We start from the raw sequence: 27959 nt of genomic DNA on the forward strand, positions 1-27959 counted from the left end.
GCATGCGCGCGCGGAAACGTCAAGTCGCGCGAGTACCGCTCAGCGCGAGTTCGCGCGACGACGACCGGTTCGACGACCCAATTTCTTTTCTCGCCGTTTGCGGCGCGAGGAAAACACAAAACACACGGAAGCGCACCGAGAGAGAGAGAGAGAGAGAGAGAGAGCGCCGCGCGCGCACTTGCGTTCGTACTTACGCGGGCGTGCGTCTCACCGTTTGTCCATCCATCCGTCCGGTTTTCCATGTGTGCGTGCGCACACCGGAGTATACACGACGTGAACGCACGCGGAAGTCGCGCGTTCTTTCTCTCTCGTTCCCGGCGGTGCGCGCACCGGCCACGCGCAAGCACCGTGTGCGGACCGAGAGGATCAATTTGACGGGAAATACCGTGCGATTTCGTTTACGAAATTAATTATTACCGTCTCTCGTATCGTCGATTGGAAACCGTACTGGATCACCATTTCATCGGGACGATCGATCGTCTTGAATTTGCAACAAAGGAGTCGATTGTGCATTTCAAAACATAGGGGGAATTGCGAAGGTGAGAAAATTCACTAGATGTTTTGACCAATGAAATTACAAATATTCTAGTAAATCCGCTCGCTTTTGTAATTCTCACTACGTTTTGAGATCAGAATTGCCACAGATCGGGAAAAATCATGAATTTAAAAAAAAAAATTGAAATTTGGAACTTTCTCGCAATTTCCTTGAATACTCTCAACTGTATTTTTTTCCTCAATACTCATTTATTTCCTGTTAGTCTGAGTTTGCATTCAGTATTATATTAGTAAATTTTTATAGTAAATTTATGTTGCTTTTAATAATATCAACTACCTTCCCTGCAATCCTTGTTTCTAAACGTTAAAGTTTTAGATTATATATTGATTGTGCAAAATTCTCCACTGTCGTCTGGAAAACTTGAAAAAGTGAAGGAATTTCAAAATTCATTTTCCATGGCAACTCTGGATATACACAATCGACCCCCAAAGGCTGCGTTTAGCGAACACATCAGTTTAATACGATCGATTTCTGGGAGATAGATGTGATTGGCAGATCTAAAAGTATACACATCGATCATAGATAATTGTTACTCAACGGTTGCACAACAATTAATGCTCTATTAATGCTGCCCCATTTTTTAAGCACAATGTCATCGAAAATTCCCAATCAAGTGCGTTATTTTTGATTATTCGCGCGTCATGATTATTAATTATTTGGTGAATCGGCAACAGTGTTCCAAAACAGCAATCATGATGCAAAAATATTCGAAAATAATGCGTCCGATTGGACATTTTCAGTATTACTATGCCTGAGGCATGAGACTCCGTTAATATAGTCTACTGTGTGTATAACCGTGCGTTCGCTGAACGCGCGCAACCAAACATTTCCGACACTCGATGCACTTTACAACGTGTCCGGTATCCAATAAGAAAATTGACCTCCTGGGGGAGTCGCTGTGGAACAAATTCTCCCATTGGACTCCACCTGGACGTGTGGCGGAACTCAACGGGGGAGTATCGCGACCTTCCTTCCATCGAGAGATCATACGTCTTACGTGGCCTTGCGAGTCGCGCGTTAATTCGTAACATGGCGCGATGTCCAGCTGGAGCGCGAACATCGGCATGATTGACGAGAGTGACGACAGCGACTTTGTTCGCGTGTCCTAGCACGAATAAAAACATATCGGTATGAGCAACAGCTCTATAAGCACGTAATATTCCTAGAATATTATGTGAACATTATTAAATGTTAAAATAATATTCTTATAATATTCTAAAAATATTATGTAATATTTCTTAATATTACAGAAATGTTCTATTGATATTACATGTCCACTTCACGTAATATTATTGGCATATTAAAAAAATGTTCTTATACATACATATATATATATATATACAGAGTTGAATATTAAAAAAATATATAATATTGCAATAACATCAAATAATATTATTTTATAAATATCATTAGGAATGGACATGTAAGCATCTATTAATATTCCAGAAATATTATTTAATATTAAATAATATTATTAGAATATGATATTAGAATTTTACGTCTAATATTCTGAAAATATGTTCAGAATATTACTTAATATTAAATAATATTACGCGCTTATAGGTTGCGAAAAGGCGACTCCGTTTTCGTCACGACGTTCGTCGTTAACTCTGCGTCTTGGAACACGACAAACATATTCAAAACGCGACGCGGAAACGCAGAATATATCCCTATCTTCATTGTGTGCATCACGATTTTTTGCCTGCGTTCAGGAAGCACAACGGTTGAATGATCGACTTTTGGAAGATGGATGTGATTGGCAGATCTGAAAGTATACACCAATTGTGGATAATTGTTACTCAATAGTTGTACAGTCGTGGACAAAAAGGTTGCAACACTTTCTTTTTGATAAATTCGGAGCGCATCCCTTGTCTAATAGGAAAATTAATTTTTTTTTTAATAACTCTCAGGAGATACATTTTCCTATTGGATACGAGGATACGCTGTGAAATTCCACGAAAATAAAAAAAAATTGTGCAACCTTCGATTTACCGATCCATCCTCTCTAGGCACAGTGACATAGAAAATTTCCAATCAGGTGCATTATTTTTTAATATTCATGATTGGTGTATCGGCAACAATGCTCCGAAGTAACGGTCACGTTGCATCAATATTTAAGAATAATTCTAGAAATGCGATTAGAAATTTTAAATTACTTTGCCTAGGGAACAGGACAGTATTAACGGAGTTTGCTGCACAACCGTTGTGCTCGTTGAACGCGCGCAACCTTTCGCACCAGCAAGATCTCGACGATCCGGCGACGCTTCAACCGGTCGCCCTCGTTCCGCGCGAAATGTGTCGCGACGACAGTAAGTCGGAGATTTGAATGAAATTTATCGTGGGGTTAGATCTGCCGGGTGAAGAAAAGAATAACGAGCCGCATCGGTCGGCGGGACGACTCGCGGCCAGCCGGCAAGCGTGAGCGGAGCAAACGCTCGATTTACGCGACGATACTCGCCGGGTTATTGACGACGGCGATTCTCTCGGCCTTTGTCTTGGTGTTTGCAATAATATCGCGGGCGGCGGGCGTTCGCGTTTAAACGGACGAAGCGAAGTTGAAATAGCACCGTGCCGCGTGCGACGTTGCGTCGTCGTCGCTTGACATTTGACGACCGCCTTATGTATCGAGCGTTATATCTCTTTTTTTCGCCAACGAACGCGTATTTTTCGCCTATTGTGTCGGCGCAACGCGTCGGGACTTGTGTCAAGGTTGACGAAGAATAATTACACGTGCTCGCCAAGAGAGAAAAGAGATTATCTTATCTGCCGTTATCATCTTTCCGTAATATCGAGTAGCGGAAACGACTGCGAAAGTCGCAGTGATTACTTCGAACCCGGCAGATCGAAGGAAAATCGCGAACATTGCGTCACGTCTCGCACCTCCCTCGTCTCCTCCCACGCACAGGAACTCTGGTGTCACACTTCATTGGCGTTACATATCGGCCGATGTTGGCCAATGTCGAGCCAGTGTAACGCCAATGAAGTGTGCTACTAGGGAAGCAAGCTTGTAGTTCGTGCCGCTGTTAGAATCGAGAAATACCCGTTTCGACCCGCAGTCGGGAAATTGTGAAAAAAAAGAAAGAAGATTGTCGCTCGGCAGAGCAAAGAGGAGACGAAAGACGCTCCGAGGGAGCGTGGGTGGGAAGTTTAAATTCGCTATCGCTTGGACCCGGTGTCCGTTCCTGTAAAAGAAACTCCTCGCGATCGATCGATCGATCTCGCGAAAGAGTGCGCGCGCGAAAGCAACTCGCTGAGAGGATAACTCGATGTTCACGTTTGCGGGTGTTGTTGCAGAGAGAATCCGGTCACGTGTGCGTGGACATTGACGTCGAGAGCACAGCGAGGGATGCGATTTTCCCCGAGTTCGTTCGCGAGTGATAAAGAGAGATAGATAGAGAGAAAGAGAGAGAGAGACACAGAGCGGAACAGAGAAAGAGAGAACAAGAGAAAGAGGAGAGCCGGCAGTGACACGACTGCCGCGCGCAGAGCCATGTAGCCCGCGCGGCACGCCAACAGGAGAGAACGATTACACACAGTGCGTCGTTGCGTTCCGCACGCGCGCGTGAAGCCACGGGAATGCCGCAGTGAAGTGAACAGCCAACGTCGCAGAGCATCCCGCGATTCTCGTGCACGTCTCCTAATATTCACCTGTCACCTGTGAGGATACACGCAAAAAAACAAGGTGAGAGAACGCGCGCACTGAGGAAGAGGAGGAGGAGAAAGGAAGCGTGATCACGGGGATTAGAATCGATGGAATTTCGCCGAGTTCGGCTTTCGGAGTCTGAGAAACGCGTGAAAACGGCTCGCCCGGCCACGCTTAGCCGTGACAGTGAAGATCCGCGGCGATCGGCACGCTTCGGTCAGCTTCGTGTCGTCGGAGATCGCGACTCGCCGAAATTGCAATCGCTTCGATCCCCGATCGTCCACCGGTGCGTCGCTCTTTCGAGTATAGGTTTAAGATTTCGGAAAGGCACTATTTTCCCTCCATTTTCGCGCGAATTTCTTCGCAGTTTCCATTTTCCAAGGATACGAGGATTCGTTTGGAAAAAATTCACGTTTGCTCGGTTAGAACCGCGGTGATTTCTTTCCCCTCCTAGAACAGCGGATGGACTCGTTTCCGACCCAGTTCTTTTTCCCCTAATTATCCGTGGACTTTTTTGAATTTCATAATGTTTAATTGTTTCATGATAAAGAAGGCTTCTCAGTGATAAAAATCCAAAGAAGTGTGGAAAAAGTGTCTACAAGTGGGTCAAAAGTGACCCAGCCGTGTTTCCAGTGTTGAAATCTGCCACATTTCCTTTTTTTCCCGTGAAGAAGATAAACCGGAAAAGTCCGCGGAAGAATTGAAAAAAGAAAAAAACGGTTTTTTTTCCCCGAAACTTCAAAACTATACTTTCGAGACTCGGATGATGATTTATTTTGATACCAAATGCGCGAATAATCGCATTTCTCCTTCTTTCGGTTGTCTCGTTTTTTTGTCGTAATGAGAAATTGAAATTTATAGGCGCTGTGTATCATTTCAGATGCACAGTACCTTGAAATCGATACCATATTTGATACGCGTATTTTTATTGCCATGAAAGACTTAACGACGTCGGTAAATCATTTCACGAACTCGCAGCTGCGTTTTAAATCTCTGCGCTCTGACGCTTTTTTCTATTTATTTTGTCGGCTATCTGCTCAACCTACTTAGAATCTGTATCTCTTTTTTTTTTTTCGATCTTTTGCGGATTGCTCGGAATAATTGTACCACTCGACATTGAAAATTCGGCGTTCTTCCGCGAATTCGCTGCTAAACTAAAGCCGTTCGTATTCTCGTTGAATGTTGAACGTTTATTTACACGTACATATTGTGGTGTATGTAGTGTCAACGAAATGAAAACTGACGAGTGTCTCGGCTTGGCGCATTACGATTTTATCAGCCACAACTAAAACGCGTCGCGCCTCGACGCGGCCGTCCAGCTAATCTCGAACGAGTTAATCGCGAGGTAAATTTGTTCATGCGAGACCGCGAACGGACGGACGGACGGACGGAGTCTTTATTTTCCTGACGATTATTCCTCGCACGACGGAGACTCGGATTTCTTAACAACACAGTTTAAAGATGCGGGCACGACGGCCGTAAGGGAGATGTTCATGCTGTTGTAAATTTAAAGAAAACATACGCTCGCAAGGACGATTGCGGTACGTTCAAGGGAGACAAAGACTTTGAAGGGAGTGCGAAACGTGCACGGACGAAATGAAAGGAACGGAGGAGAGAGAGAGAGAGAGAGAGAGAGAAAGAGAAAGAAAGAGACGAGAGGAGAAAAAGAGAGAGGTGGACAGAAGAAAGGAGAGGCACACAACACTCCGTGAACTTGAGAAACGAGAATCGTACCGGCTTACTGAACTTCTCTTAGATATTTCACGCTGTTTCCTTCGCGCATTTTGCTGCTAAGCGTGCAAAAATCGAAATTCATTCTTAAATCCTTTACTTACTCTTTTTTTCTTCTGTGAAATCTTTTATTTCTTTAGTTTTTCGTGCACTTTTTTAATTCTCCATCGCAATGCTACTTGTTTTGTACATTTCAATTCTTTGTCGCAATTGTTTCTTTTTTTTCCTCTTTTCCATTTGTAAATAATGATGTGTATTTGGAGGAGTTATAGGATGTTGACAGAATAAAAATAAATTAAATCATGTGCGCGTTTGTATGTGTGTGCGCGTGTGTGGGTTTGCTTCCGTAATATATCTCGTACGAAGTTTTACATCTTTTCAACGTTTTATTATCAGAGCATGAACTGTTTTTGACATGTTGCACTTACAATATCGTACATCTCTTCCTGCGACGCTAACCGGCGCAGGAGCTTGTCGCTTTAATTACGTGAGAACGAGATGATTTAGTACCTAAAGGTTTGCGTGGTTACGCCGCCCGTAAAAAAAAAAAAAAAAAAATCAATGGCTCTCAATGACATTGAATGCGTAGGAATTGAGATGGTCGACATTGAGGAAGTACATCGGACGTCATCTTGTGTGAATCGAGTTCGCCGTTCGCAGTCTTTTAGTCAACGGGATGTATAGTGATGAATCTCGAGAGAATAAATGCCACCAGAAAGGTACCCGCGACAAAACAAATAACGAAAGTGTACCAAGTTTCCTCGTCAAACACGTCGGTGAAAGCTGGAACTTGGCTGTAGAGCGTATCGATAAGCCTTATATTGTAACCTTTGCTTCCCGTCTGCCTTGCCATTTTCGTAGTTAATTTCCTTTTTGCAAGGAGATTAATTGCACAAACGCACGTGTCGCGTTGTTTGTGTGTGTATGTGTGTTTCTCGTTTCTACGAGTCCGATCGAGTATGTCGACGAACAGAGTTGTTTCAGGTGCGTTAATTAAATTAATACAGTTCGAGCTCTTTTTTATTTGATTGCTACGATCTAGTCAAGGAAAAAACCCCTGTAAGAATATAAAACGATAATTATTGTCGATATTCGATCATTGTCTTTTTTTTTTGTTTAAAAGATTCAAGCAGGTGCTAAGAGAGAGAGAGAGAGAGAGTAATTGGAGTAAAATATATTGATCGACGATTACAACAATTTTTCCGAAATGGTGCGACTATGATCATCTAAGCTACTGTATTTTTGCGAAAGATATCTCAGTGATACCAGCGATCTAACTTAAGGTATAATTTAGAAGTATCTCTTTTGACAATCGATTTATTACCAGTCACAAATAATTCGACAGGTCGCCAATGAGCTTATAAAAACACTCCTCTACGTTTGCTTCCTTCTTTTATCTTAATCTTTTTCCTTCGCTTTTTCTTCTTTTCCTCTTTAGCTTCGAGCTCGGCCGGATCGGGCGGTACTAAAGAGGAGATGTGCTTGTTGTAAAGCTCCAAAATATTCAGACACGTCAAAAGAGGCGTTTTAAATACCACTTTTTCGCCTGACTCTGAAAAGTAAACAAATCGAGTGACCTATTTGCTCGTTACGCTGCGTTGCGTAAGCACGATGATGGATGAGAGAGAGAGAAAAGGTATAAAAGAAAAATCTACATTGACATTCCTCCCTCCCTCCCAAAAAATCACTCGCGCTTGCGATCATCAATCTGTTGGATTTCCAATCGAATTTAACTCTTCCTTAGATCGTACGCAGACGAGATCCCGTTCAGATTAATTCTTACCCTATGTTCCCCCTTTTTTTTACATTTTTTATCGCTTTTTTTTATACCTTTTCGAGTTCTACGTATTATGACGTTTATTTTATTTGATGAGTGAATTTCTTGCGAACACTGGTACTCTGTATAGAGATAAACGGTGACTTTGTAATACGTGTAATATGTCTGTGCCATACTCACGAAGACTGAACGTGATACTCGGATCCGAACGATCGCACACTATGTCCGTTTTCAGTGAACAGTACGGATTTGTCGCGCCGATTTTCGGGGCGCTAATGTAAAATAGGAAATCTCTGCAAATAAAAAGAAACGTTACGTGCGTTGATCTCGCGAATGTCGTCCGTGGTATAACGTTTAAGCGTCGATTCGTGTAAGAACGAATCGTTCGTCGCCTCGGATTTACGTTTCGCTACATTCTTCGTCTCTATTCTCTTTTCCATCCCTATATCTCCTCGCTCCCCTCATTTTTTCGGCGATCTCGCGTCTCGGTTCGCGAGAACTACGCGACTCTAGACTCGCTTAACTTCCTCCCAACTTCGTCCCAACTTCGTCTCTCAGTATTTATCGTTTCTTTCTAGGCAGAATGGCACAAATGGAGCAGCAATTACCGCTTCCCATGCCAGATTTGAGTACCCTTCGTATCACTACAGCCGTCTCCATGCTTGGCAAAGCGTATGGATGTGGCCAGTGCAGCGGTAAGTCTCATTCTTGTTTAAACAACGGAGGACACACGGATAACCACATTATTATGACGAAACACGAAGGCTCTCCTGCGTGCGCTCGATATCTTTTCGATTCTACACGACTCACAGCGACATAAGACACGACACAATCGCTTAAAATCTCAATTTTCAATGTTTGTTCGAGGCAATTATTTGGACACACTTATAGCGCAAAGTAGATTACACTTCGTCCGTGTGAATTTATTGTACGCTCCGAAAAACTCGTCTCGGCTCATACACCCGAGGCAGACTTCCGTATCACCAGCTATCGACTATCGATCGTAAATCGAAACAAACGGTCGGATCAGAGGGGATTTTGCAGATAAGGGGAGGGGAAGGGAGGGGAAAAAAGTTCTATTTTAAGCAAGACAAGCGCCGTGTGCTCTTTCGCAACGCCATCGACAGCTAGGCAGGCAGGCTCGCGCGACGGTTTTATCTCGTAATTCAATATTAAAGCAAGAGAGGGTGGGATGATTCACGTCGTTCGGTATCGAGCGCAGCCTCGTTTGTGCACAAACGTCAAAATCTCACACGGTATTGCGAGCTTGCGAGCAGGGGACAGAGAGAGAGAGAGAGAGAAAGAGGGGCGCGGATACAAGTCTTCGCTTTTCTTGCTTTTTACCTCTCACGTTGCGGTACGCGTTTATAACGCGGTTATCCTGGTATATAACGCGGCGCTCACACGAACGGCTCGGAGAATTTTCCACGGCTGGAAAGAAGAAGGCCTTCTTCCTCGACCGACAACACGCGCACGATCGAGACACTTTTCTATAAATAACGGGGCTGCGCATCGTCTGCTAGCGTAACCGCGAGGGGGTTGCGAGCTGCGCGTGCGTGCGTTATCGACGTCACCGGCCGCGAAACCTAACCTAACCCGCGTCGAACTGACTCGACCGTTCGCGACGATTGATCGTCGGTCGCTCTCGAGCCTTTCGAGAAATATGGATTTCGCTTCGGAACGACGTGAAAAGAAAAAAAGGGAGAATCCAAGTCATTGATGCTTCAGATGATTGATTCGATTTGGATTACGTTCGTTTAGGTTTCGCTTTCCTTCCCTTTTCGTTGGAGGAAGAGCGGTGTGCGAGTCGGGAGATTAAGAAAAGAAACGCAATTCTCGTGACGCATCTCATATTTTCCGGCTAGATCGCCGTCTCACAAATCCGACGGGACGATCGTATCGAAAGTCGTCGTAAACGCGAGATTCGACTTAGTGCCGCGCAAGGTGTACCCACCGGTGGCGCTGCGCGGACAACTTCAGGCAACTAACCTCGTAGACTTGACATTCTCATGGAACGGGTCGAGCCGCACATCGATCCTTTTGACTGGCTTTAAGCTAACTCTTTTCAGCTGCTTCACGATGGCACTGATCAAGCCGCCGGAACGCGTGCGAGTGCCGCTGAAGGGGATCGACATTCTGACCCAACGGTGCGAACACGCGATCCTACCCCGCGACGTATCACTCGTCGTACCACTGCCGGAAGTTGCCGCGCCAATGCTGCCAATCTGCGCCGCGTCGTTCTCCACTACACCGTCCCTGACGGTGTTCCTCGGCCGCGCACGCGCGCGCCGATCATGCGCAGTGAAGAACCCCCCCCCTTCGCCCCGACGATACAGATCATTATCGGAGACGATGATTTTTTCCTCTTTTTCCTTCTTCGTTTCTTTCAATCGCAACTAAGGACTTTTGAATATTTTTTTCAGCTGGATTCGCGTCGAACACAATTTATCCGCTCGCGAGCCGAGTGTGTTCGTTTTCCGTCCGAGATCTCTCAGGATACGCGTATCTACAGCGTTCCAAGCGCAAGAAATGAACAGTTATCGGAAGAAAGGCTGTTGCGGCACTCTTACCTGCACGAATTCCAGAACGCATCCAATGAGAGAGGTTGTTTTTCAGCGATTCACGAAAGATACATTTTTCCTATTGGGTATTGGAAAAAGTGTCGCAACCGTGTCCTACTAACTGAGGCTGCTTCCCGACAAGAAGCACGAGTCGACATAAGTCTAGTATCATCATTTGTCCCTATTTCGCATTTGATAAAGGAAAGGATATCAGATGATACAACTAGATTTGTGTCGACTTGCGTTTTTCGCTGGACCTGAATGTGTAACGCGGTTGAATATGTTTATTAGTTAAACACCATTACGGAGATGAAACATAACGGGAAGCCCGACGACAACAAAAATAACATCGCGTCGACCGACGTCTTTTTATGATTGGTAGCGGTCTATTTATTATCTCGCCAACCGGATCCATAGGAAAGTTATCGCCTGCAATATTAGCGGCCTGCGCAGCGTTGTCGTCAACGAACATGCGCGTTTCGCTTCGCGAAGAGGCGTTTTACAGGAGGGAAAAGAGTCGAGCGCGTATTGTCGGAGATCGCGAAAGAATGGACGAAGAACGAAAAACGTCGGAACGTGACAAAGTACATTGGCGAAGGACCAATGTGCGCGTCTCATGTGTCGCCGTCGAATTATTCTCGCATGGTTTTCGAATTCCGTCGCATCCCCGCGTAATAAGCGACGGGCGACACGATTGTAACTGGTGGCGCGAAAAATTCGCAAGCGCCACTCGCGCGCCCATTGGCCGCGTCGCGGCCAATGGGCGCCGCGCTAGCGGACGCCATTGCGAAGGGCAGTAGTCTCGGTTTGGTGTCGTTCGCAGTGTGTGTTGTGGGGAAGCGTGTAGTGCGGCCAGTGGGTCTTGTGTTAAATTTTTTACTTATTTATTAGTGGTTATCTGGTCTTATTCGTCCGGCGGTCGCGACAATGTATCCCGCAGGACAACGTGAGTACCCCGGTGTCGGCGTACCCGATCGGGACGGCCGCGAAGACCCTGTAAACAAGTCCCCGCTGAAGTCCGCTGACGAGGAACGAGCGTACGCGAGCCAGTGAACAGACTTCCTCAGCGCGCGGTCGCAGCGTCCCTCGAACGCTTCCTGGCCCTTCATTGCCTGTCCGCGGACAAGTCCGTCCGCTTCCGGGAACCCATCGCGACGCCTTCGCGGAAAAAATGACTCGTTAAATGACCTCGGATGAACCTCGCTCAACAGGCGCGCGTGTCGTCACTCGCCTGCGATCCGTTAGACATCTCGGCTTGAATCGCGTTGACGAGCCCCACCGAATTAGCTAATCCTGATCTAACGACTTGTTATCTCTCGCCAGATTACACGCTTTTTTTTTTATCTATGAGACGCGCGGGGACGGGAAGGTAGGCTTAATCTAGGCTGGCTGGCCACCAATGTGATACCTGAAAAGACTCAAGACTGAGCTATGCTGCCTTCAGGTTATTCGATCAATTCATCGTGCCCTTCGTCCTTCTCTTCCAAGCATCATTTAAATCCAATCACAATTCACTTTGTAGATAGGGAATTAACGTTCAGTTTTAGACTAAGTAGGTGTTAACTGTTGAGGCATAGCCAGGTATTCAAATCACGATCTATGCGAGTCACAAGACTCATTAGGAAGAGACTGTCTTGAGTTAGGAAATATATTTATCTGAAACAGTTGTGTAAACGTCAACCGTCAAACTTTGTGCCGTGGGTAAAAACCAATATGATTTAACCCAACGTTTAGTAGTGAGAATAAGTAAAAATTGCTCTCTCGAGTACGATTCTGTTACTATTAGTTTTGATATTTTGTGTAAAATGGGGATTTGTAAATCGCATTAGTTTTTCCTGGGCTTGAAATTTAAAGAAGAAAGTATCGTTTGTTCAAGATAGAAAAATTATGTTATTTGTGTGAATTTGTATGGTTGAATTGTACAAAGGCTCATGTGTGTTCATAATTTGCAAGCAACATACTGATGAATTAATGTTATGTTTTAACAACATAGGAGTAATAAATTGTATATATGTTAAATAACTGTTTATCACACAAAGCTAGTTACACAATATCGACGGAGAATATACTCTGTGCATATTATATCCAGAAATATTTAACGGAAATAATTCAGTCAAAATATTCATTAAAGAGATTTTGAATTTCTGCAATGTTGCTATTTCAAATATTCTATGAAACAATATTTCTCGTTAATAACTTTACACATGAGCGCACATATCACTTTGCGTGATACTCATGACAGTGTTGAAGGTCATACAATTTATTCTGTTAATTTCAATTTGTTTTATAATCATTTTGTTAAATGTGTATATACGTTTTTCTGCATTCAATTGTGATCACTGACATTACGTGTTAAAAAAAGAAGTAAAAAGAGGAATATACAGATACTGTAATCTGTTATATTTAGCTTCTGCTTGAGATAGTTCCTTGAGCATTAAATATTCCACGCATTGAGTAATTACTTTGAATGTATATTTTATATCGATAATATTATTGCGCATAGATATAATATTATGCTTGCCATATTAGAAGGATAATCTAATCACGATAAACTTAAAGAAAAAAAAAAGATGAAAGGTGAGGAGATTTGGGGTGTATATTGTGCCAAATGATATTGTTTTCGATTTTTTACATGAACGTATGTATACATGCACAAAACTGATATCTCTTTATCAACATTCAGCAAGTGTTTTACATCATTTTGTATTTTTGCAGCTCCCCCACCTGGGCCGTCAACGAGCGGTGGTTCTGTTGGGGCAGCTGGAGCAGCTGCTAGCAGTGTCGCAGCTCCTAGTTCTATGGGGCTTGTACCCGCACAACAGCCACATCCTCCTCAAGCATCAGAACTGCCAAGTAAGTAGTCGAGTATACGTTGCCACTGTGCGAATGATATACCCACTAACCTTACGTTATACGTCAAAGATGAAATAACGAATACCTCATCCTTACACAAGTTATTCTTCGTAGCGTTTACATGCCCTCGGAGACCAAATATAGGGCGAGAAGGTAGACCGATTGGTCTGAGAGCCAATCACTTCCAAATTACTATGCCGCGTGGCTACGTACATCACTACGACATTAATATACAACCTGACAAATGCCCTCGGAAAGTTAATAGAGAAATCATAGAGACTATGGTTCATGCGTATACTAAAATATTCGGAACTCTCAAGCCTGTGTTTGACGGCAGAAATAACTTGTACACAAGGGACCCCTTGCCCATCGGTAGTGATAAATTAGAATTAGAGGTGAGTTAACTTTCTCCCTCGTAGCCGTGAGACTTCGAATATCGCACGATTCACCATAGCCACCGTGATTATTGTATTCTTTCTTTTTTCTCTCTCTCTTTTTAGGTTACACTGCCTGGTGAGGGTAAAGACCGAGTTTTCAGAGTGGTTATCAAGTGGTTGGCGCAGGTTTCATTATTTGCTTTAGAAGAGGCTCTAGAAGGACGAACTAGACAAATTCCGTATGACGCTATTCTCGCTTTAGACGTTGTAATGAGGCATTTACCATCTATGACATACACTCCAGTAGGTAGATCGTTCTTCAGCACTCCGGATGGGTACTATCATCCGTTAGGCGGGGGCAGAGAGGTATGGTTCGGATTCCATCAGTCGGTGAGACCGTCGCAATGGAAGATGATGTTAAATATCGACGGTAAGCGAATAGAGAAATTCTCCCGACACTTGGCTCGTATCTTGCGAACTCTCGTCACTGATCTGTCCGCGTGTTGTACATCCAGTTTCTGCCACTGCCTTCTACAAAGCACAGCCGGTCATAGAGTTTATGTGCGAGGTGTTGGATATCCGAGATATCAACGAGCAGAGGAAGCCATTGACCGATTCTCAGCGAGTAAAATTTACCAAAGAAATAAAGGGTCTCAAGATCGAGATAACTCACTGCGGAGCTATGAAGCGAAAGTACAGAGTGTGCAATGTTACACGTAAGCCAGCCCAAATGCAATCGTAAGTACATCTCAGGAACGATAAAGTATCCATTGATACTGGAAACACTACCGGAGGTACTCACAGACTTGCTTCTTGTTTCGATTGATCGCAGATTTCCGCTGCAGCTGGAAAACGGGCAGACAGTCGAGTGTACGGTTGCCAAATACTTCTTAGACAAATACAAAATGAAGTTGCGCTTCCCACATCTTCCTTGCTTGCAAGTTGGTCAAGAACACAAACACACGTATCTGCCGCTCGAGGTATGTCGCGCAAAATCTCATCTCCAACGCCCGTCTCTACCAGCGTGGTTGAAGAAAGTTAATCTCTCGAGTGACAACCGAGTCCAAAATTCAACTTAAGTATGTTTAATCTTGAGCAAATCATCGACGGGAATCAATATTTTGGTAAATTTAGATCAACTGAATGTCACTTTAACTTTCTAAACCACGTTGTGGTAGAAGTCTTGATGTTCCTTTCTCGTGCGAAGAATTATTAGATAATTAAGAAATATAACCAGAATTATTGGACAATTAGATATAAAAAAATTTCCTCCTTTGCTGTAAAGGTTTGCAATATCGTTGCCGGACAACGCTGCATTAAGAAGTTGACCGACATGCAGACCTCGACTATGATCAAGGCAACGGCACGTTCCGCGCCGGATCGTGAACGGGAGATTAACAATCTGGTTAGGAGGGCCGATTTTAACAATGACTCTTACGTACAAGAATTTGGGCTGACTATATCGAATAATATGATGGAAGTCAGGGGTCGTGTCTTACCTCCGCCCAAACTGCAGTACGGAGGGCGCGTAAGTTCCCTCAGTGGACAGGTGAGAAACTTCCAACTGAATCAGTCAGGTCTAGCTGAATCAAACATTTGCTGATGATTTTCTTGATTTTAGTAGATATCAGCTTTTCCTTTTTTTTTCTCCCGTAGCGTCAGCGACCGGTTTCCCTTGGCAGATCGTTTATTCTATCTTCTATGTTCTCTCTTTTCCTCTCTATTCTCTCTCTCTCTCTCTCTCTCTCTCTCTGCAAGTTGACGCTATATTCTAGCTGGCGAAAGATACCAGTTTTTGCGCTAGTCGCTGTCCCCGATTTCGTTTTATCCAACCCTTTCCCGCTGGAGTTTGCGTTTCTACGTACCTCTCAATTTTCAGGATACACGATTCGTTTCTCGTTGCCGCAATCCTTTCATTTTCTCGCCATTATCTTAGGCCAGTATTGTCAGATTTTATATTTAAGGTCGTCTTAAATATAAGATTTGACTATGATTATAGTGAGATCAGGGGTTAAAATTTGGGAAGATGGGTTCAGTTTTTCCAGCGGAAAGGGGTTGCGATCAAATTCATCTTTTCTTACATATTCTTGTGTAGAAGCAAGATTCGCATTCCATAACGTAACTTGTTTGTATGTCACAGTGATGATTATCGTCGATGCGTAGTTTTAGTGACGAAATTATACCTCGAAATACATGGCCAAAAGTTGTCAAATGAATGCATAGGTTCTAGACCTGGTTGATTTGATATCTGGGCTGCTAGTGTAACGAGTAACTTGTTACGGTAACGCATACACAAACGCCGGTCGTTGTGAGGTAAATTATAGGCGATAAATGTGAAGAATACAGCTATTCTGGAATATTAGTATAGTTGAACGGAATCGTAGTTACGGTTTACAAATGTAACTAGATGTTACATTTGCAGTCCGATATCACCTGCGAAAGTTCGATGCTATCAGTATTCGTTCCATGCAGCATAGCGATGATTCTCGATTATCTCTATAAATTATCCGCACCACTTTGCACAGATTTGCGTGATCTCACGTTACCTCCCCATTTGTTTGTTGTCGCCTATTCAACGAGTTGCGTTATATATCGCCGATAAAAGAAAAAAAAGTAAAGAGAGGAATATGTATGCGTGTGGAAACACTGAAGCATCCGCCGCGATAAATGCGTATTCGTTCGAACGCTCGAAGTAATGTGTATCTTTTCCCCCCAAAGACGAAGCAGCAAGCGATGCCTAATCAGGGCGTGTGGGATATGCGTGGAAAGCAATTTTTCACGGGGGTAGAGATCAGAGTGTGGGCGATCGCTTGCTTTGCGCCGCAGAGAACGGTGCGCGAGGACGCGCTGCGTTCATTTACGACGCAACTTCAGAAAATCAGCAATGATGCGGGTATGCCCATCATCGGGCAGCCGTGCTTTTGTAAATACGCCACCGGACCGGATCAAGTCGAACCCATGTTCAGATATTTGAAATCAACTTTCCAAGCGCTGCAGCTAGTTTGCGTTGTACTACCAGGCAAAACTCCTGTATATGGTAATTATGTAACATATAACGCGTGAATATATATATATATATATATATAGGGTGTCCCCCCCATATATATATATATATATATATAGAGTGTCCCATTCTAATTACTCAAGACAAATATCGAAAAATATGGAAGATTCGGAAAAACGTTTCAGATATGAGTTATAGGATATCAAGAGGAACGTAAATTAGTGGCCTTGATTTCGTTGTATAGCCAATAATTCAAGGTCATTTCAAGATTAACTTTATGTTTTTTTTTTTTTAAGGCTCCTGGGTAGCCACTGCAACTGTTCTTGTTTGATGACGTCTGAGAAAACGCATGAATCAAGAATTTTTGACGTGCGTTTTCTCGCATCTGACGTCATCAAACAAGGACAGTTGTAGCGAGGGACCAGGAGCCTTAATGAGATCACATAGTTTTTTTTTCCATAAATCGTGTAATAATATTACAACAATCGATTCTTCTGTTTATTCTGCGTATAAAAGTACTAGGATGTAAGAAAATGAATATGATTTCAAGATATTTTATTCTTTTATTCTATATCTTTTCAAGATATTTTATTCTTTTATTCTGATACTTTTCAATACAAGAAGATGTTAAATATTTCACAAAGTGTTCATTTTTCAGTAACATCATCTTACCACTTTTGTACGTAGAATGACAGGTGGAATCGATCCCTATAAGCAAACATAGAGAAGCCTTAAAGAGAAATTCGTTATATTTTGCGAATGAGCAAGTGCTCCTGAAACAAATAAACTTTTCTTTTTCAGCCGAAGTGAAAAGAGTGGGGGATACATTGTTGGGTATGGCAACTCAATGCGTGCAGGCGAAAAATGTCAACAAAACCTCACCGCAGACGTTATCCAATCTCTGTCTCAAAATAAATGTGAAATTAGGAGGCATCAATAGCATTTTAGTACCTAGTATAAGACCGAAAGTGTTTAACGAACCTGTTATATTTCTTGGGGCTGACGTGACCCACCCTCCGGCGGGCGACAACAAAAAACCTAGCATAGCCGCTGTGGTGGGTAGCATGGACGCTCACCCATCTCGATATGCAGCGACCGTTAGAGTTCAACAGCATAGACAAGAGATTATCCAGGAACTCAGTTCGATGGTTAGGTAAATATTCCCAGTTACGTCGCAATCCACCAAATACCGACCGAAACGTTCGATGAATCTCTCTTTCTCTCTGTAACAGTGACACATGTAGTTATCTTTAAGCGATAAGTCAGGTTAATTGTGACACGGATAAATGTGACTTCCATACTACAACCATTTCCCGATAATGCGTAGTTATTGAGACAATTAAAAATAATATTGTCGGTCACCTCATTAAAGGATATCACTGACGAACATTGTCCTATTTTATTTGATATGTCAGCTCATTTTTCTTCCTTTTATACTGAGTTTAAGAGTGTATCAAGTAACGACGTTTTTCTTCTCTTTTTTTCTTCAAGGGAATTGCTTGTAATGTTCTACAAGAGTACAGGTGGATACAAGCCACATAGGATAATTTTATATCGTGACGGTGTCTCCGAGGGTCAATTCCTTCACGTACTACAACATGAATTAACTGCCATTCGTGAGGCATGTATCAAACTCGAGGCTGACTACAGACCCGGCATAACGTTCATCGTGGTGCAGAAGAGGCATCACACACGCCTGTTCTGCGCGGATAAGAAAGAACAGAGCGGCAAGAGCGGTAATATCCCGGCGGGCACGACCGTCGACGTGTGTATAACTCATCCGACGGAATTCGACTTTTATCTCTGCAGCCATCAGGGTATCCAGGTGAGTATACTCACATCGTTCTCTTCGAGAACATGCTCGATCAGGCTCGGTCGAACCGTACGAGACATCCTCTTATTTGTCTGATCCTTTAACAGGGTACATCGAGACCGTCTCACTATCATGTTCTTTGGGACGATAATCATTTCGAGAGTGACGAGTTACAGTGTCTCACGTATCAACTGTGTCACACTTACGTCAGATGCACAAGATCCGTCAGTATACCAGCACCGGCGTATTACGCTCATCTAGTAGCATTCCGGGCCAGGTATCACTTGGTCGAGAAAGAGCACGACAGGTGAGTTATCGCGTCCATCATTACCGCTCTGTATTTGTATCGTATCGCGACAGGTTGGTCTGTTCTTTTCAGCTACATTGCTGAACTGCAGTAAGTTAGAGTGAGAAGTATATTTTGTCTCGGTTTAATTTATTTATTGCACCAGTTCAGCAATGCAGCTAAAAAGAACAGACCAAGTGTAACGCGTGGTAGATCGCGCGATGGTATCTTGCAGACTAATGTCTGTTTAAACGGATGATACATAGAAAAACTCGAGCAGAATGCAATCATATCCGAGGATGAACAAAAACATCAGTGTCACGTTGGAATTCTCGAATGCGATCGATCGATTCGCGCTTATTTTGCCCAAGTTTTGCTACTTGTTTTTATGCGTGCCACAGTCCTCGGTTCCTTTCGTATCGACCTGGAGATTTGTTTACACCGATCATTTAACAGATGTATCGTCGTTTATATACATCGTTAATATTTAAATAATTTAATAGAAATTTTCTATACTTGATACATAGAGAAAAAGATTTTGGATTTAGTAATATTTCTTTGATTGAAGCAAATTTAGTGTTTTCGAACAGAGCGAACAAACGAATGTTTGATTCAACAAATAGGATTGTTTGGTTGTTCAAATAATGAATGTCTTTATGTCAAATAGCATATTTCTTTTGTATTCTCATACTCATATTCTCATATTCAAACAAAATGATACTGATATTAAATTGTGTTGTTATTATTAATTGTATTATTAAAACCCACCCAAATCAAATACGTGTACTAAATCCAAAGAAACCTTTCTCTCTGTGTACGTGTATCAAACGATCGATGTAAACGCAGCGCACTGTGTCGATCTTATCTAATTTTACGAATTTTTCTTACAGTGGGGAAGGATCTCATCAGTCGGGCTGCAGCGAGGACAGGACGCCCGGCGCGATGGCACGGGCGATCACGGTTCATGCCGACACAAAACGAGTTATGTATTTCGCATAATTCCGTTTTCTTTACGAGTCGAGCCACCCTTACGGATGCCGGTCGGTCTTCAACGCGAGAGAAGAGCCTCGACGCACCGCAACGGTGGCTCAGTGACGGAGCTCGCCGGGGAACTTCATCGGGCAGCGCGGATCCAGTGGCAGCCGCGCGCGCGATCGTAGCGCGTCGCGTTACAAAGTGTGTCATCTCTAGACTATTAACGGTTATTAACGGTTAGGGCAATTCTCTCGAGTGGTCAGTTTTCTTGTGTACTTTCTTTTCTTTCCTATCTTCCATTTTTCTTCTTTCTTTTTTTCTCTCCCCCCCTCCCTTTTTTTAACCTTTCTGTTTTAAAGTCGCAAGGAGTCCGTGTGACAGTTTATCGGATCGAATTGTGTGCACACGCACTCGTTTTTAATCGCGCATGTAGGCGCAACGGCGAGTTTTCGATAAAGATTACGAACATTGTGTAATGTACAGATCGAGTTTTTACGAGAGGTGCTTTTAAGTTAAACGTATTTCTTTTAGATTAGGTTAAGGACGTTTTGCAGCTTGACCGGTGGAAAGTCGTCGGTCTTGTAGTCGAACTAATGCGGAAGGTACTAGCAGACTTTGACTATGTTAGACTAAAAGACACACAAGGTGAAATCAGCTGCAATGCGCATATTATTACGCTTATTTTTTTTCCTTTCATTTTAGTAAGGAAATTAATTTCTCCTGGCATTTGTGCACAAATGCAGGAAAGACCGGACGCGGTTTTTACACGAACTCATCAGAACATGAAGTCAGAACAACAACAATAATATATATATATATATATGTATTTATATATATATATATTTTTATATATATGCATATATATATGAATCGCTATTCGCGAGGCTGTTATATCTTGTTGCATGTGTATAGTTATCGTTTCTCGAACGAGATAATTTACATTCTGTAAGTTTTAGATCTCCAATTATGCTGTGTAGATTGGCATAAAACAATCGTCATACTTGAAAATATTTCCGACTGTGTACTATGCCGAGATAGTGCTCGTGACGTATGTGTATGTGGTAACTAGATTTACTGCTGAATATTTACATCATCTATATGTAAATTCATGAGTAGAATTTTATCGATGGAGAGGAAGAAAGAAATAGAAAAAAAAATAGGAAAGGTCGACCACGTCAAGCTGCAAATTGTCGACGAGTAGGACGCGAATGAGCCGAAATAAGCTGTAAATGCTATAAAATGCCAACAAATACAAGCCCTTGGCCAAAGTAAGTTAGGGATCTGTTAGAGTAAATCGAAGTGATCGAACCCTATTCATTAATTTGACTCATAATAACAACTGTCAACGTGATGCCTTCTTCTAGACCCGAGAAAGTGAATCACGAGAATCACGTCGTGCCACACTGCTCTGCTGCACTATAATGCCGTTTATCTTTTATACAACGCACTTTTAATCAGTCTAAATCTAATGTCATTTGGAGGCAATCCTGAAGTTATATCCTGCGAAGGACCCACGTAACAACACCAATTCATGCGTACACTTTGAAGTAAGCAGCGGATAGTGAGTAAGAAGGGACGTAACTTTGTACGGAGAGAAAGAGACCCATATATTAGTAAATGTAAAAAATTGAAAAGCGTTATATATATACACACATATATATGTATATATATAGAAAGATAGAGGTGAAGAAAGAGAGAAAGAGAAAGAGAACATTGTCGCTATCTGTGAATTATAATTCCGTAGCCTTAAACTGTGGAAAATATTGAGGTTTTAATGCGAATTAAGCGCTCTCAATATAATTTTTTTTTTTTTTAATATAATTTAATATACCGCACTCCGCCTCTCCCTCGCCACTTTTATGCCCGCCCTCCCCCCGTCTGGGGGTTAGGATGTACATTTTATTCTACTCACTTTAGTTTCTTATTGCGCGTTATCGTATTGTACACTTTGCACACAGCTCTTCATCTACGCTTATGTCGACTATTAATGATGCTCATATTAGCATAGCATAGCATGTATTAAAACTTATCTGTGTTAAAATGAGCGGGAGTATCGAGAATGAAAGTAAAGTGAAAAAAAAAAAGGTGTCCGATTTCGGTGTGAGACGATCGGAGCGTTGTCTGTTTAAACGAGAGATAATTATGAGAACGTAAATGAAATTTACATGGCATTAGATCTGGGCTGATGTCAAGGGCCCTTAATGCAGTGAACCTCAATGCAATGACCTGGAATGTAATGCAAACCTCCACGCCTACAATACCTACTAACATACATAAATAGAACGAAACCTGGACAAGTGAGAGATATATGAATCAATATCAAATATGGTAACGAATAATGTGGAACATAAAATGTAACATAGAATAAGCTATGTTTTATTCGACGCATGCGAAGGAAAATTTTAAAGTTCTCGTATTTTTACTCTATATACATAATATATACATATATATAACGTGTTCTAACGAATCCGATGCTTCAATCAAACAAATCTCTCACCACAATCCTCTATGTAATAATGACATTGACAAGTAGCATTACAGTATACCGAAATTTACGAGCCTTGCAAGCATCTCTGACTGTATAATGATGAAATCAGTTTTTCTAGATAGAACGTAGCATATAATTACTATCGGTATTAATTATCGATATTAATTACTGATCATGGCGTAACGACCGATTACGACGACCGTCTTTGCTATTATTATTATTATTATTATTATTATTATTAGAATCATTAATATACTAAGATTCTTGTATGATGAACACGGGTGAGTTTAGGTGGGACTTTTCTTCGTTGCAATCATGATTTTAACGATTTCGTAGATCAGTATTAGTAAAAGATGTGCTTACCCGGAGAGAATTCTCGGGAATACCATGTTGCTGATAACTATAATCGATGACTATAACCGACGACTATCCAAACACTTACGCGAGAAGTTGACAAAAATACTTCCTCTCGATTGTATTAATGATTCTAATGTTTTAGGCTTACAAGTGATGCATATATATAATAATGTTAATATTATCTCCGAAAGTAAAGAGGACTCGAACTACCTTTAATATATTTATTCTAGTTGTATATATAAATTTAAGTCTGTACACTCTGTGCGGACTGGTGGCTACTTACAAGTTATCACCTTGGGAAGGTATCGGAAGTGACGTTTATGAATAAAAATGGAGTGCAAATTAAGTAAGGCTTTCAACTTTCGACATCGGCGCGATCGAGCGAGCATTCACGTTGTAATAGCTTGGCTGTAATCGGAATTGAACAACATAACTGTTCGCGACAATATAGCGGTAAGAGGAATTAGTGAACGATGTAGCGAGTCTAGACTGGCGCCAAAAAATCCGAACATACATGAACCGAATACATGTGTAAGAGATGTACGCGAAACCGTAGGTATAATGTAGCGCAGGCCTGCGGCCGGTTTGCATTTTTCCATGGTTATCGCTAACTGCCATCCTCACTCCTCTCCTTTTATAGCATTTAGACTCCTCTTGGAGACGTAAGACGCTCGATCTCAGGGAGGGTATTAAACATTGAGCAGCGAGTGGGCCGACATTCGCCAAACTCCGTACGATTTCAAGCTGACACCATCCCTTGCGTCTCCGAGAGGAGTGGGGATGGCAGTCGGCGGTAATCATTGATCTGTTCTTTATAGATACCACTGCTGAATTGGCGCGATAAGTTGAAGTGAGAAAACGTATACTTGTCTCACTTCAACTTATTGCATTCAGCAGTTCAGCAGTATGCAGCTATAAATAACAAACCACATGGAAAAGCGCAACCGGCCGCAGGCCTGATGTAGTGAGAAAGAAAACAAAAGAGAAAGGGAGTGAAGGAAAGACGATTATTCGCCGTTAATTAGCTCTTATTCGATATTATTCGCGTTGTTGAAGTTGTACCAGATGTCCTAGTGCGCGAGAACAAGTTTACATATTAGTATATACGTATTAGTAAATTATAAATCATTCAGTGCTCCGCTAATGAGGCCATACAGATCTATAAAAATAATATTCATATACAACATATACATGTGTGTGTATATATACATACATATATACATGTGTGTGTGTATATATATACATATATACGTATATATATATACATATGCGCAGTATAAAGTGCGTTAAAACGCGATAGATGAGTATTTCCAGAAGCATTGATAACGAATTGAAACAGATCATCGCCGGATTATTTTCCGTACTTGCTTGTATCTTCATGTAAAACTACGTGTGTCAAGGAAACTCTAAAGCGACCAATTATTTCTTTTCTTTTTTAAACGTAATATGTGATATATTTTTCTTTACACGGAGAGAGAGATAGATTCTCCGTTGACGTGCGTGTAAGAGCACGAAGTGGACACTTGGCGAAATATTTCATATTTACAGATATTCTGACATAAAACACAATATCTCGTCAAATATTCGCCTTTTGTCAGCCTTGCTTTTGTACTTTTGCTCTCGGACGACAAGAATCAATTGATGTACCTGTTCTTTGTACGAGTAAGTAATGCACAACTGCATTTTTCCTTAAATACAGCTGTTTTTTTTTTTTCCTCGACATCGATGATGATTCTCGACATTCAGTGTATCTGTCATCGATATTTGTGGAGATGCTCACCTGTCGCGCTGTCCTTATCCTGCGTTATCTTGCTAAGGCAAAATCGTGATTAAGGCAAAAATTCTTGATTATTATAAGGCGATTTGCCTTTTGAGGTGAAATAAGCAGCTAGAATAATGTATAATTGGCGGGAATGAATACCAAAATGAGACGAGGAATCACGCATTTCGCTTACCTCGTTTTGCGACTAAGAACATAAGAACGTATTACTATGCAAGGCTACTTCAATTCGTTGCGCTCTTCTTTCTCTTGGTCGTAGATTGCTCGACACGTAACCGTAGCGTTTGAATCTTCTACGCGAATATTTTATCAAAGGCCGTGGAAAGTTTTGACCTTCTCATAGCTTAACACATTGCTACGCTATGTATTAAGATTAAGCCTCGTCGGAATAATATAATTTCATAATCGAGTCTTTCGTGAAATATTCGTTAAGAAAATACCAACAGGTCGTAGATTTGCCGAGAAACCTACAATCAAGAGAAACCGCGTGTCTTCGATTATAACATGTATACGTTGAAACCTTTTTGATAATTTGTTTCCTTGTTTCTAGATATTTTTTTTTTTTTAAGTTCTACGTGATCACACACGATAAAGGCAACAGGATTTACGTTTCGGTGATTAATATACGGAGAAATGTGTTAAAAATTGCTGTGTATGAAGCCCGTTAAAAATTGCGATGTATGTGCCCGGTATTAGAAAAAAACTCGCACGTTTTAGATATTGTGTATTTATATCTGACGCGCTCTTTTAAAGTGGAGGAGCGTTGCGACGCCAAAAAAAGAATTATGCGAACTTTGTCAGGCGACGGCATTTATAATTAATGACGATTTTACTATAGACGATGTATAAAGGAAGTAATTCAGTATAAAGCGAGTAACTCAGTATAAAGGAAGTAATTATCAGGAACAGAAGTGCACTATAGTAAGAAGTGAAATATAGTAAAAGTGAAGAGCTGTAAATTAAATAGTTAACTTCGTGTCGCGTAATATTTAATATAAGAAAAATAATTTATATTTGTATACCTATATATAAATACACATTCACATTCGCATATACATTCGTACACACACATACACACACATATATACATATGCGTACGTTTTTAAGTTGAAATGTTGAAATGCACGTAATACAGAGAGTCGCCCAATCGCGTTCGCTAACGCGGATCTATCCGAATAACACATATTATAAACAATACCCTCCTACTGAACCTAGTGAACTGGTGAACTTAAATGCCCGATTTTGCAGAACCGTATTTTACAGAGCTTTACGACTTATAGATATATATGTATAAATATATACACACATACACATACATGCGCGCGCGCAACATTATTAACTTTTACTGATAGTAAGTTATTTTATCTCGAAAGGACGAATGCGTACTTCTACTTTCGGCGTCGCCGTATAATCGGAAGCAACAAGCAACGGTCGAACAGAATTACGGGTTTTCTCGTTCAAAATTGTCATTAACGCCATTGATTCTCTACAATGTTATTTTCGCAATCGTGCACATTTATATTACGTTTTGTTATTACTAATACAAATTTGCGAATTTACATCCACTTTGTTTTCCCTCATACGAATGGTACATGCGTGTATTAAGCTTTTGCTTTTTGAAATTGATAGGGAAATAGGACAGAACGATCACACATATTGCCGATAATATTGCTAAATCAAGAAATGTTCCCATTACCCGTGTCGGTGAGCTTTGAAGATTGAGAGGAGGGACAAGGTGAAGTTTTAGTTACTAAAACGAATCAATACAGTTCCGCTATATCGTTCGCAGCGCGAAAATAACGAGTCGCGTCGAGTGAGCGTGAAAATCTGCCGAATAAATCGCTCTGATAAATACCTTTTTCTTACCATTTGCACGCGAATATTTACGACAGTCAACAACCGGCGAATAAAACAGGTGATGCGCGAGTCGAAGGTAGAAGATACTGTGCGGTCCTTTCGAATTTGCGCGACCCGATTTATCGGTAGAATAAAACCGAAAAGGTACTTTATAACGACAGGAATGTACGACCTTTCTCGTGAACGTGCGGACAAGGATTGACTTTATTGTAAGTTTGCTACCACTTATTAAGCCGCGTGCAACGCGTCACGCTCGCGAAGTCCGAATTAGATTTCGAAGTGTCAGCTTTAAGAGAGTCAGCGTCCAACTCGGACGAACGATCAATATTAGCGTTTCACAATAGCGTTTCGCAAATAGCTAACGTGACATACAGAGGTTGCGTGGTTTACTGCGTAGTACGTAGCATTTAAGGGCTCTGTAGGTTAACGTTGTCTGTACCATTTCTTTTTCCGGGCGTCTCTACATGAATATTATATGCTGTGCCGACCAATGAGTTAGTGTCACGAGTGAGCCTGGTTGAGAGATAACGTGGGATTGCTTGGTCGTGTCCTTACGTGACGATGACTAACGATCGCTGAGATCGGAGTAACCACTCTGATTAGTGATCTAGCACCGTTGTAAAAGTAACGCTTTATAGGCTTAAGTTCGACCGTCGGTTGTCTGCCGACGAAATGACAAGAATGAAGCTCGTCGTTGTCGTCGTCGTAATCAGCGAATTTATTTAGCCTTGATCATTCAGCTGAGGGATCGCGCGCTTTCCCTCTTGTCTCTCTTCCCCGTAACGTGTTATTTCGACAATATCGCGCGCTTCGTCAGTGATCTCGAGACCCCCCACCCCCCCGAAATGCCAATCTTCCTTCCCAAAGGATGTCACACGCTCGAAGCACGATTTCGTCGGGACGACTTGAGAGATTCGTCGATCTGATCGTTTTCGTGCTTCGAGCGTGCTTCAGCGCTAAAGCACTGTAGGCACGAATTAGCGTTATTAAAGTAAAGCGAGCGTTAAAGAGAAGCATTGAAGCGAAGGAGAAGAGGAAACGACCGGTCGTTCGACGGGTATTTACATTTAAGCGACTTTGTGGATCGGTATGTATGCTTCATTTCTGCGAATGAAGTAACTAGACGTAGCTGCGTTTCCCGAGTGATTCGCACGGTGGAAATCGAGCGAGCGATGTATCTCTCACCGTTCCGTCGAAAAAAACGTCAATGGGGCATTAATGGATTCCTTTCGTTAGACTTCAACATCGACGGATGTTTCGCATTTCCATTGCAAACCATATCAATCGCGTGTGTTAATCCACGAAATCCACGTTAGCCTAGGCCACCGACCGAAAAATTTCACTTTAGAATATGTTATTACACAGCGACAGTCAGAATCGACGTGTGTATCGAAAACGCGTTTTTTCGATTCCCTCTTCTTTTTTGTTATACTCAAATAAAATATATATGTGAAAATGTGTATGTGTGTGTGTGTGTGTGTATACGCGAGTATTATAAGTGGTCGAAGTTAGGTCCGAGTGATACTTCTATATGTATTTCTTTTTGGCCGAAGATTCGTTTTTTTGCGATCGAAACACGCGAATCTTGGCTTTCCTTTTATTTGCCTTATTTTTCTCATACATACGTTCTATGTTTCCGTTACGGACATTGATGCAAATCAATGTATCTCGGTTATAAAATACCCGTGGTTACGTCACGTGGAACGAGAGAGAAGATACACTCGGCTAATTTCGACACGATTACGCTCCAATTGTTCCCGCTTAAAAGTTTATCCTGTCGGACGAACGAAGTGTCTTACAATGACGTTGCGATTATATGGGAATTAAATATTTCAACTAGATCCAATTAAAAATTTAATTCGGTTAATTGAAGAGGAGTAATTAAATGTTGTCCAGAGTGG

General features: G+C 41.9%; 3 protein-coding genes across 6 annotated transcripts in view; 1 reads left to right on the forward strand and 2 right to left on the reverse strand.

Moving 5' to 3' along the window:
* LOC106745275 (protein argonaute-2) overlaps positions 1-27516 on the forward strand; it is a 29866-nt gene extending 2350 nt beyond the window's left edge. The window contains exons 2-14 of one of the 3 annotated variants that reach the window (XM_014620728.1): positions 3851-4238; positions 8286-8402; positions 12984-13121; positions 13236-13516; positions 13622-13928; positions 14014-14236; positions 14331-14478; positions 14784-15047; positions 16217-16535; positions 17304-17655; positions 17994-18327; positions 18423-18622; positions 19492-27516. In XM_014620728.1, coding sequence (XP_014476214.1) covers positions 8291-8402; positions 12984-13121; positions 13236-13516; positions 13622-13928; positions 14014-14236; positions 14331-14478; positions 14784-15047; positions 16217-16535; positions 17304-17655; positions 17994-18327; positions 18423-18622; positions 19492-19600 — 2787 coding nt within the window. In that variant the 5' untranslated portion in view covers positions 3851-4238; positions 8286-8290 and the 3' untranslated portion in view covers positions 19601-27516. Of the gene's footprint in view, positions 1-3850; positions 4239-8285; positions 8403-9999; positions 11215-12983; positions 13122-13235; positions 13517-13621; positions 13929-14013; positions 14237-14330; positions 14479-14783; positions 15048-16216; positions 16536-17303; positions 17656-17993; positions 18328-18422; positions 18623-19491 lie in introns of those variants that run through there. The other 2 variants (XM_014620727.1, XM_014620729.1) reach the window with 2 other exon arrangements.
* On the reverse strand, positions 6297-6794 carry LOC106745279. Its single transcript, XM_014620737.1, has one exon. It carries the CDS (start codon positions 6781-6783, stop codon positions 6595-6597), a length of 189 nt encoding a protein of 62 aa, XP_014476223.1. The 5' UTR covers positions 6784-6794; the 3' UTR covers positions 6297-6594.
* LOC106745278 (39S ribosomal protein L53, mitochondrial) lies at positions 6896-9930 on the reverse strand. 2 transcript variants are annotated; one of them, XM_014620735.1, is made up of 4 exons: positions 9697-9930; positions 7888-8000; positions 7255-7482; positions 6896-6987 (listed from the first exon to the last, which is right to left on the reverse strand). In XM_014620735.1, the coding sequence occupies exons 1-3, from the start codon at positions 9840-9842 to the stop codon at positions 7289-7291; spliced, it is 453 nt and encodes a 150-aa protein (XP_014476221.1). In that variant the 5' UTR covers positions 9843-9930; the 3' UTR covers positions 6896-6987; positions 7255-7288. The 2 variants fall into 2 exon arrangements, with proteins under 2 accessions (XP_014476221.1, XP_014476222.1); XM_014620736.1 differs by lacking the exon at positions 6896-6987 and having other exon boundaries at positions 7087-7482.
* Positions 27517-27959: the final 443 nt, after the last annotated feature.

The sequence above is a fragment of the Dinoponera quadriceps genome, unplaced genomic scaffold (genome assembly GCF_001313825.1).
Source record: "Dinoponera quadriceps isolate SergipeBrazil2010 unplaced genomic scaffold, ASM131382v1 scaffold1527, whole genome shotgun sequence".
NCBI classification, from domain to species: Eukaryota; Metazoa; Arthropoda; class Insecta; order Hymenoptera; family Formicidae; genus Dinoponera; species Dinoponera quadriceps.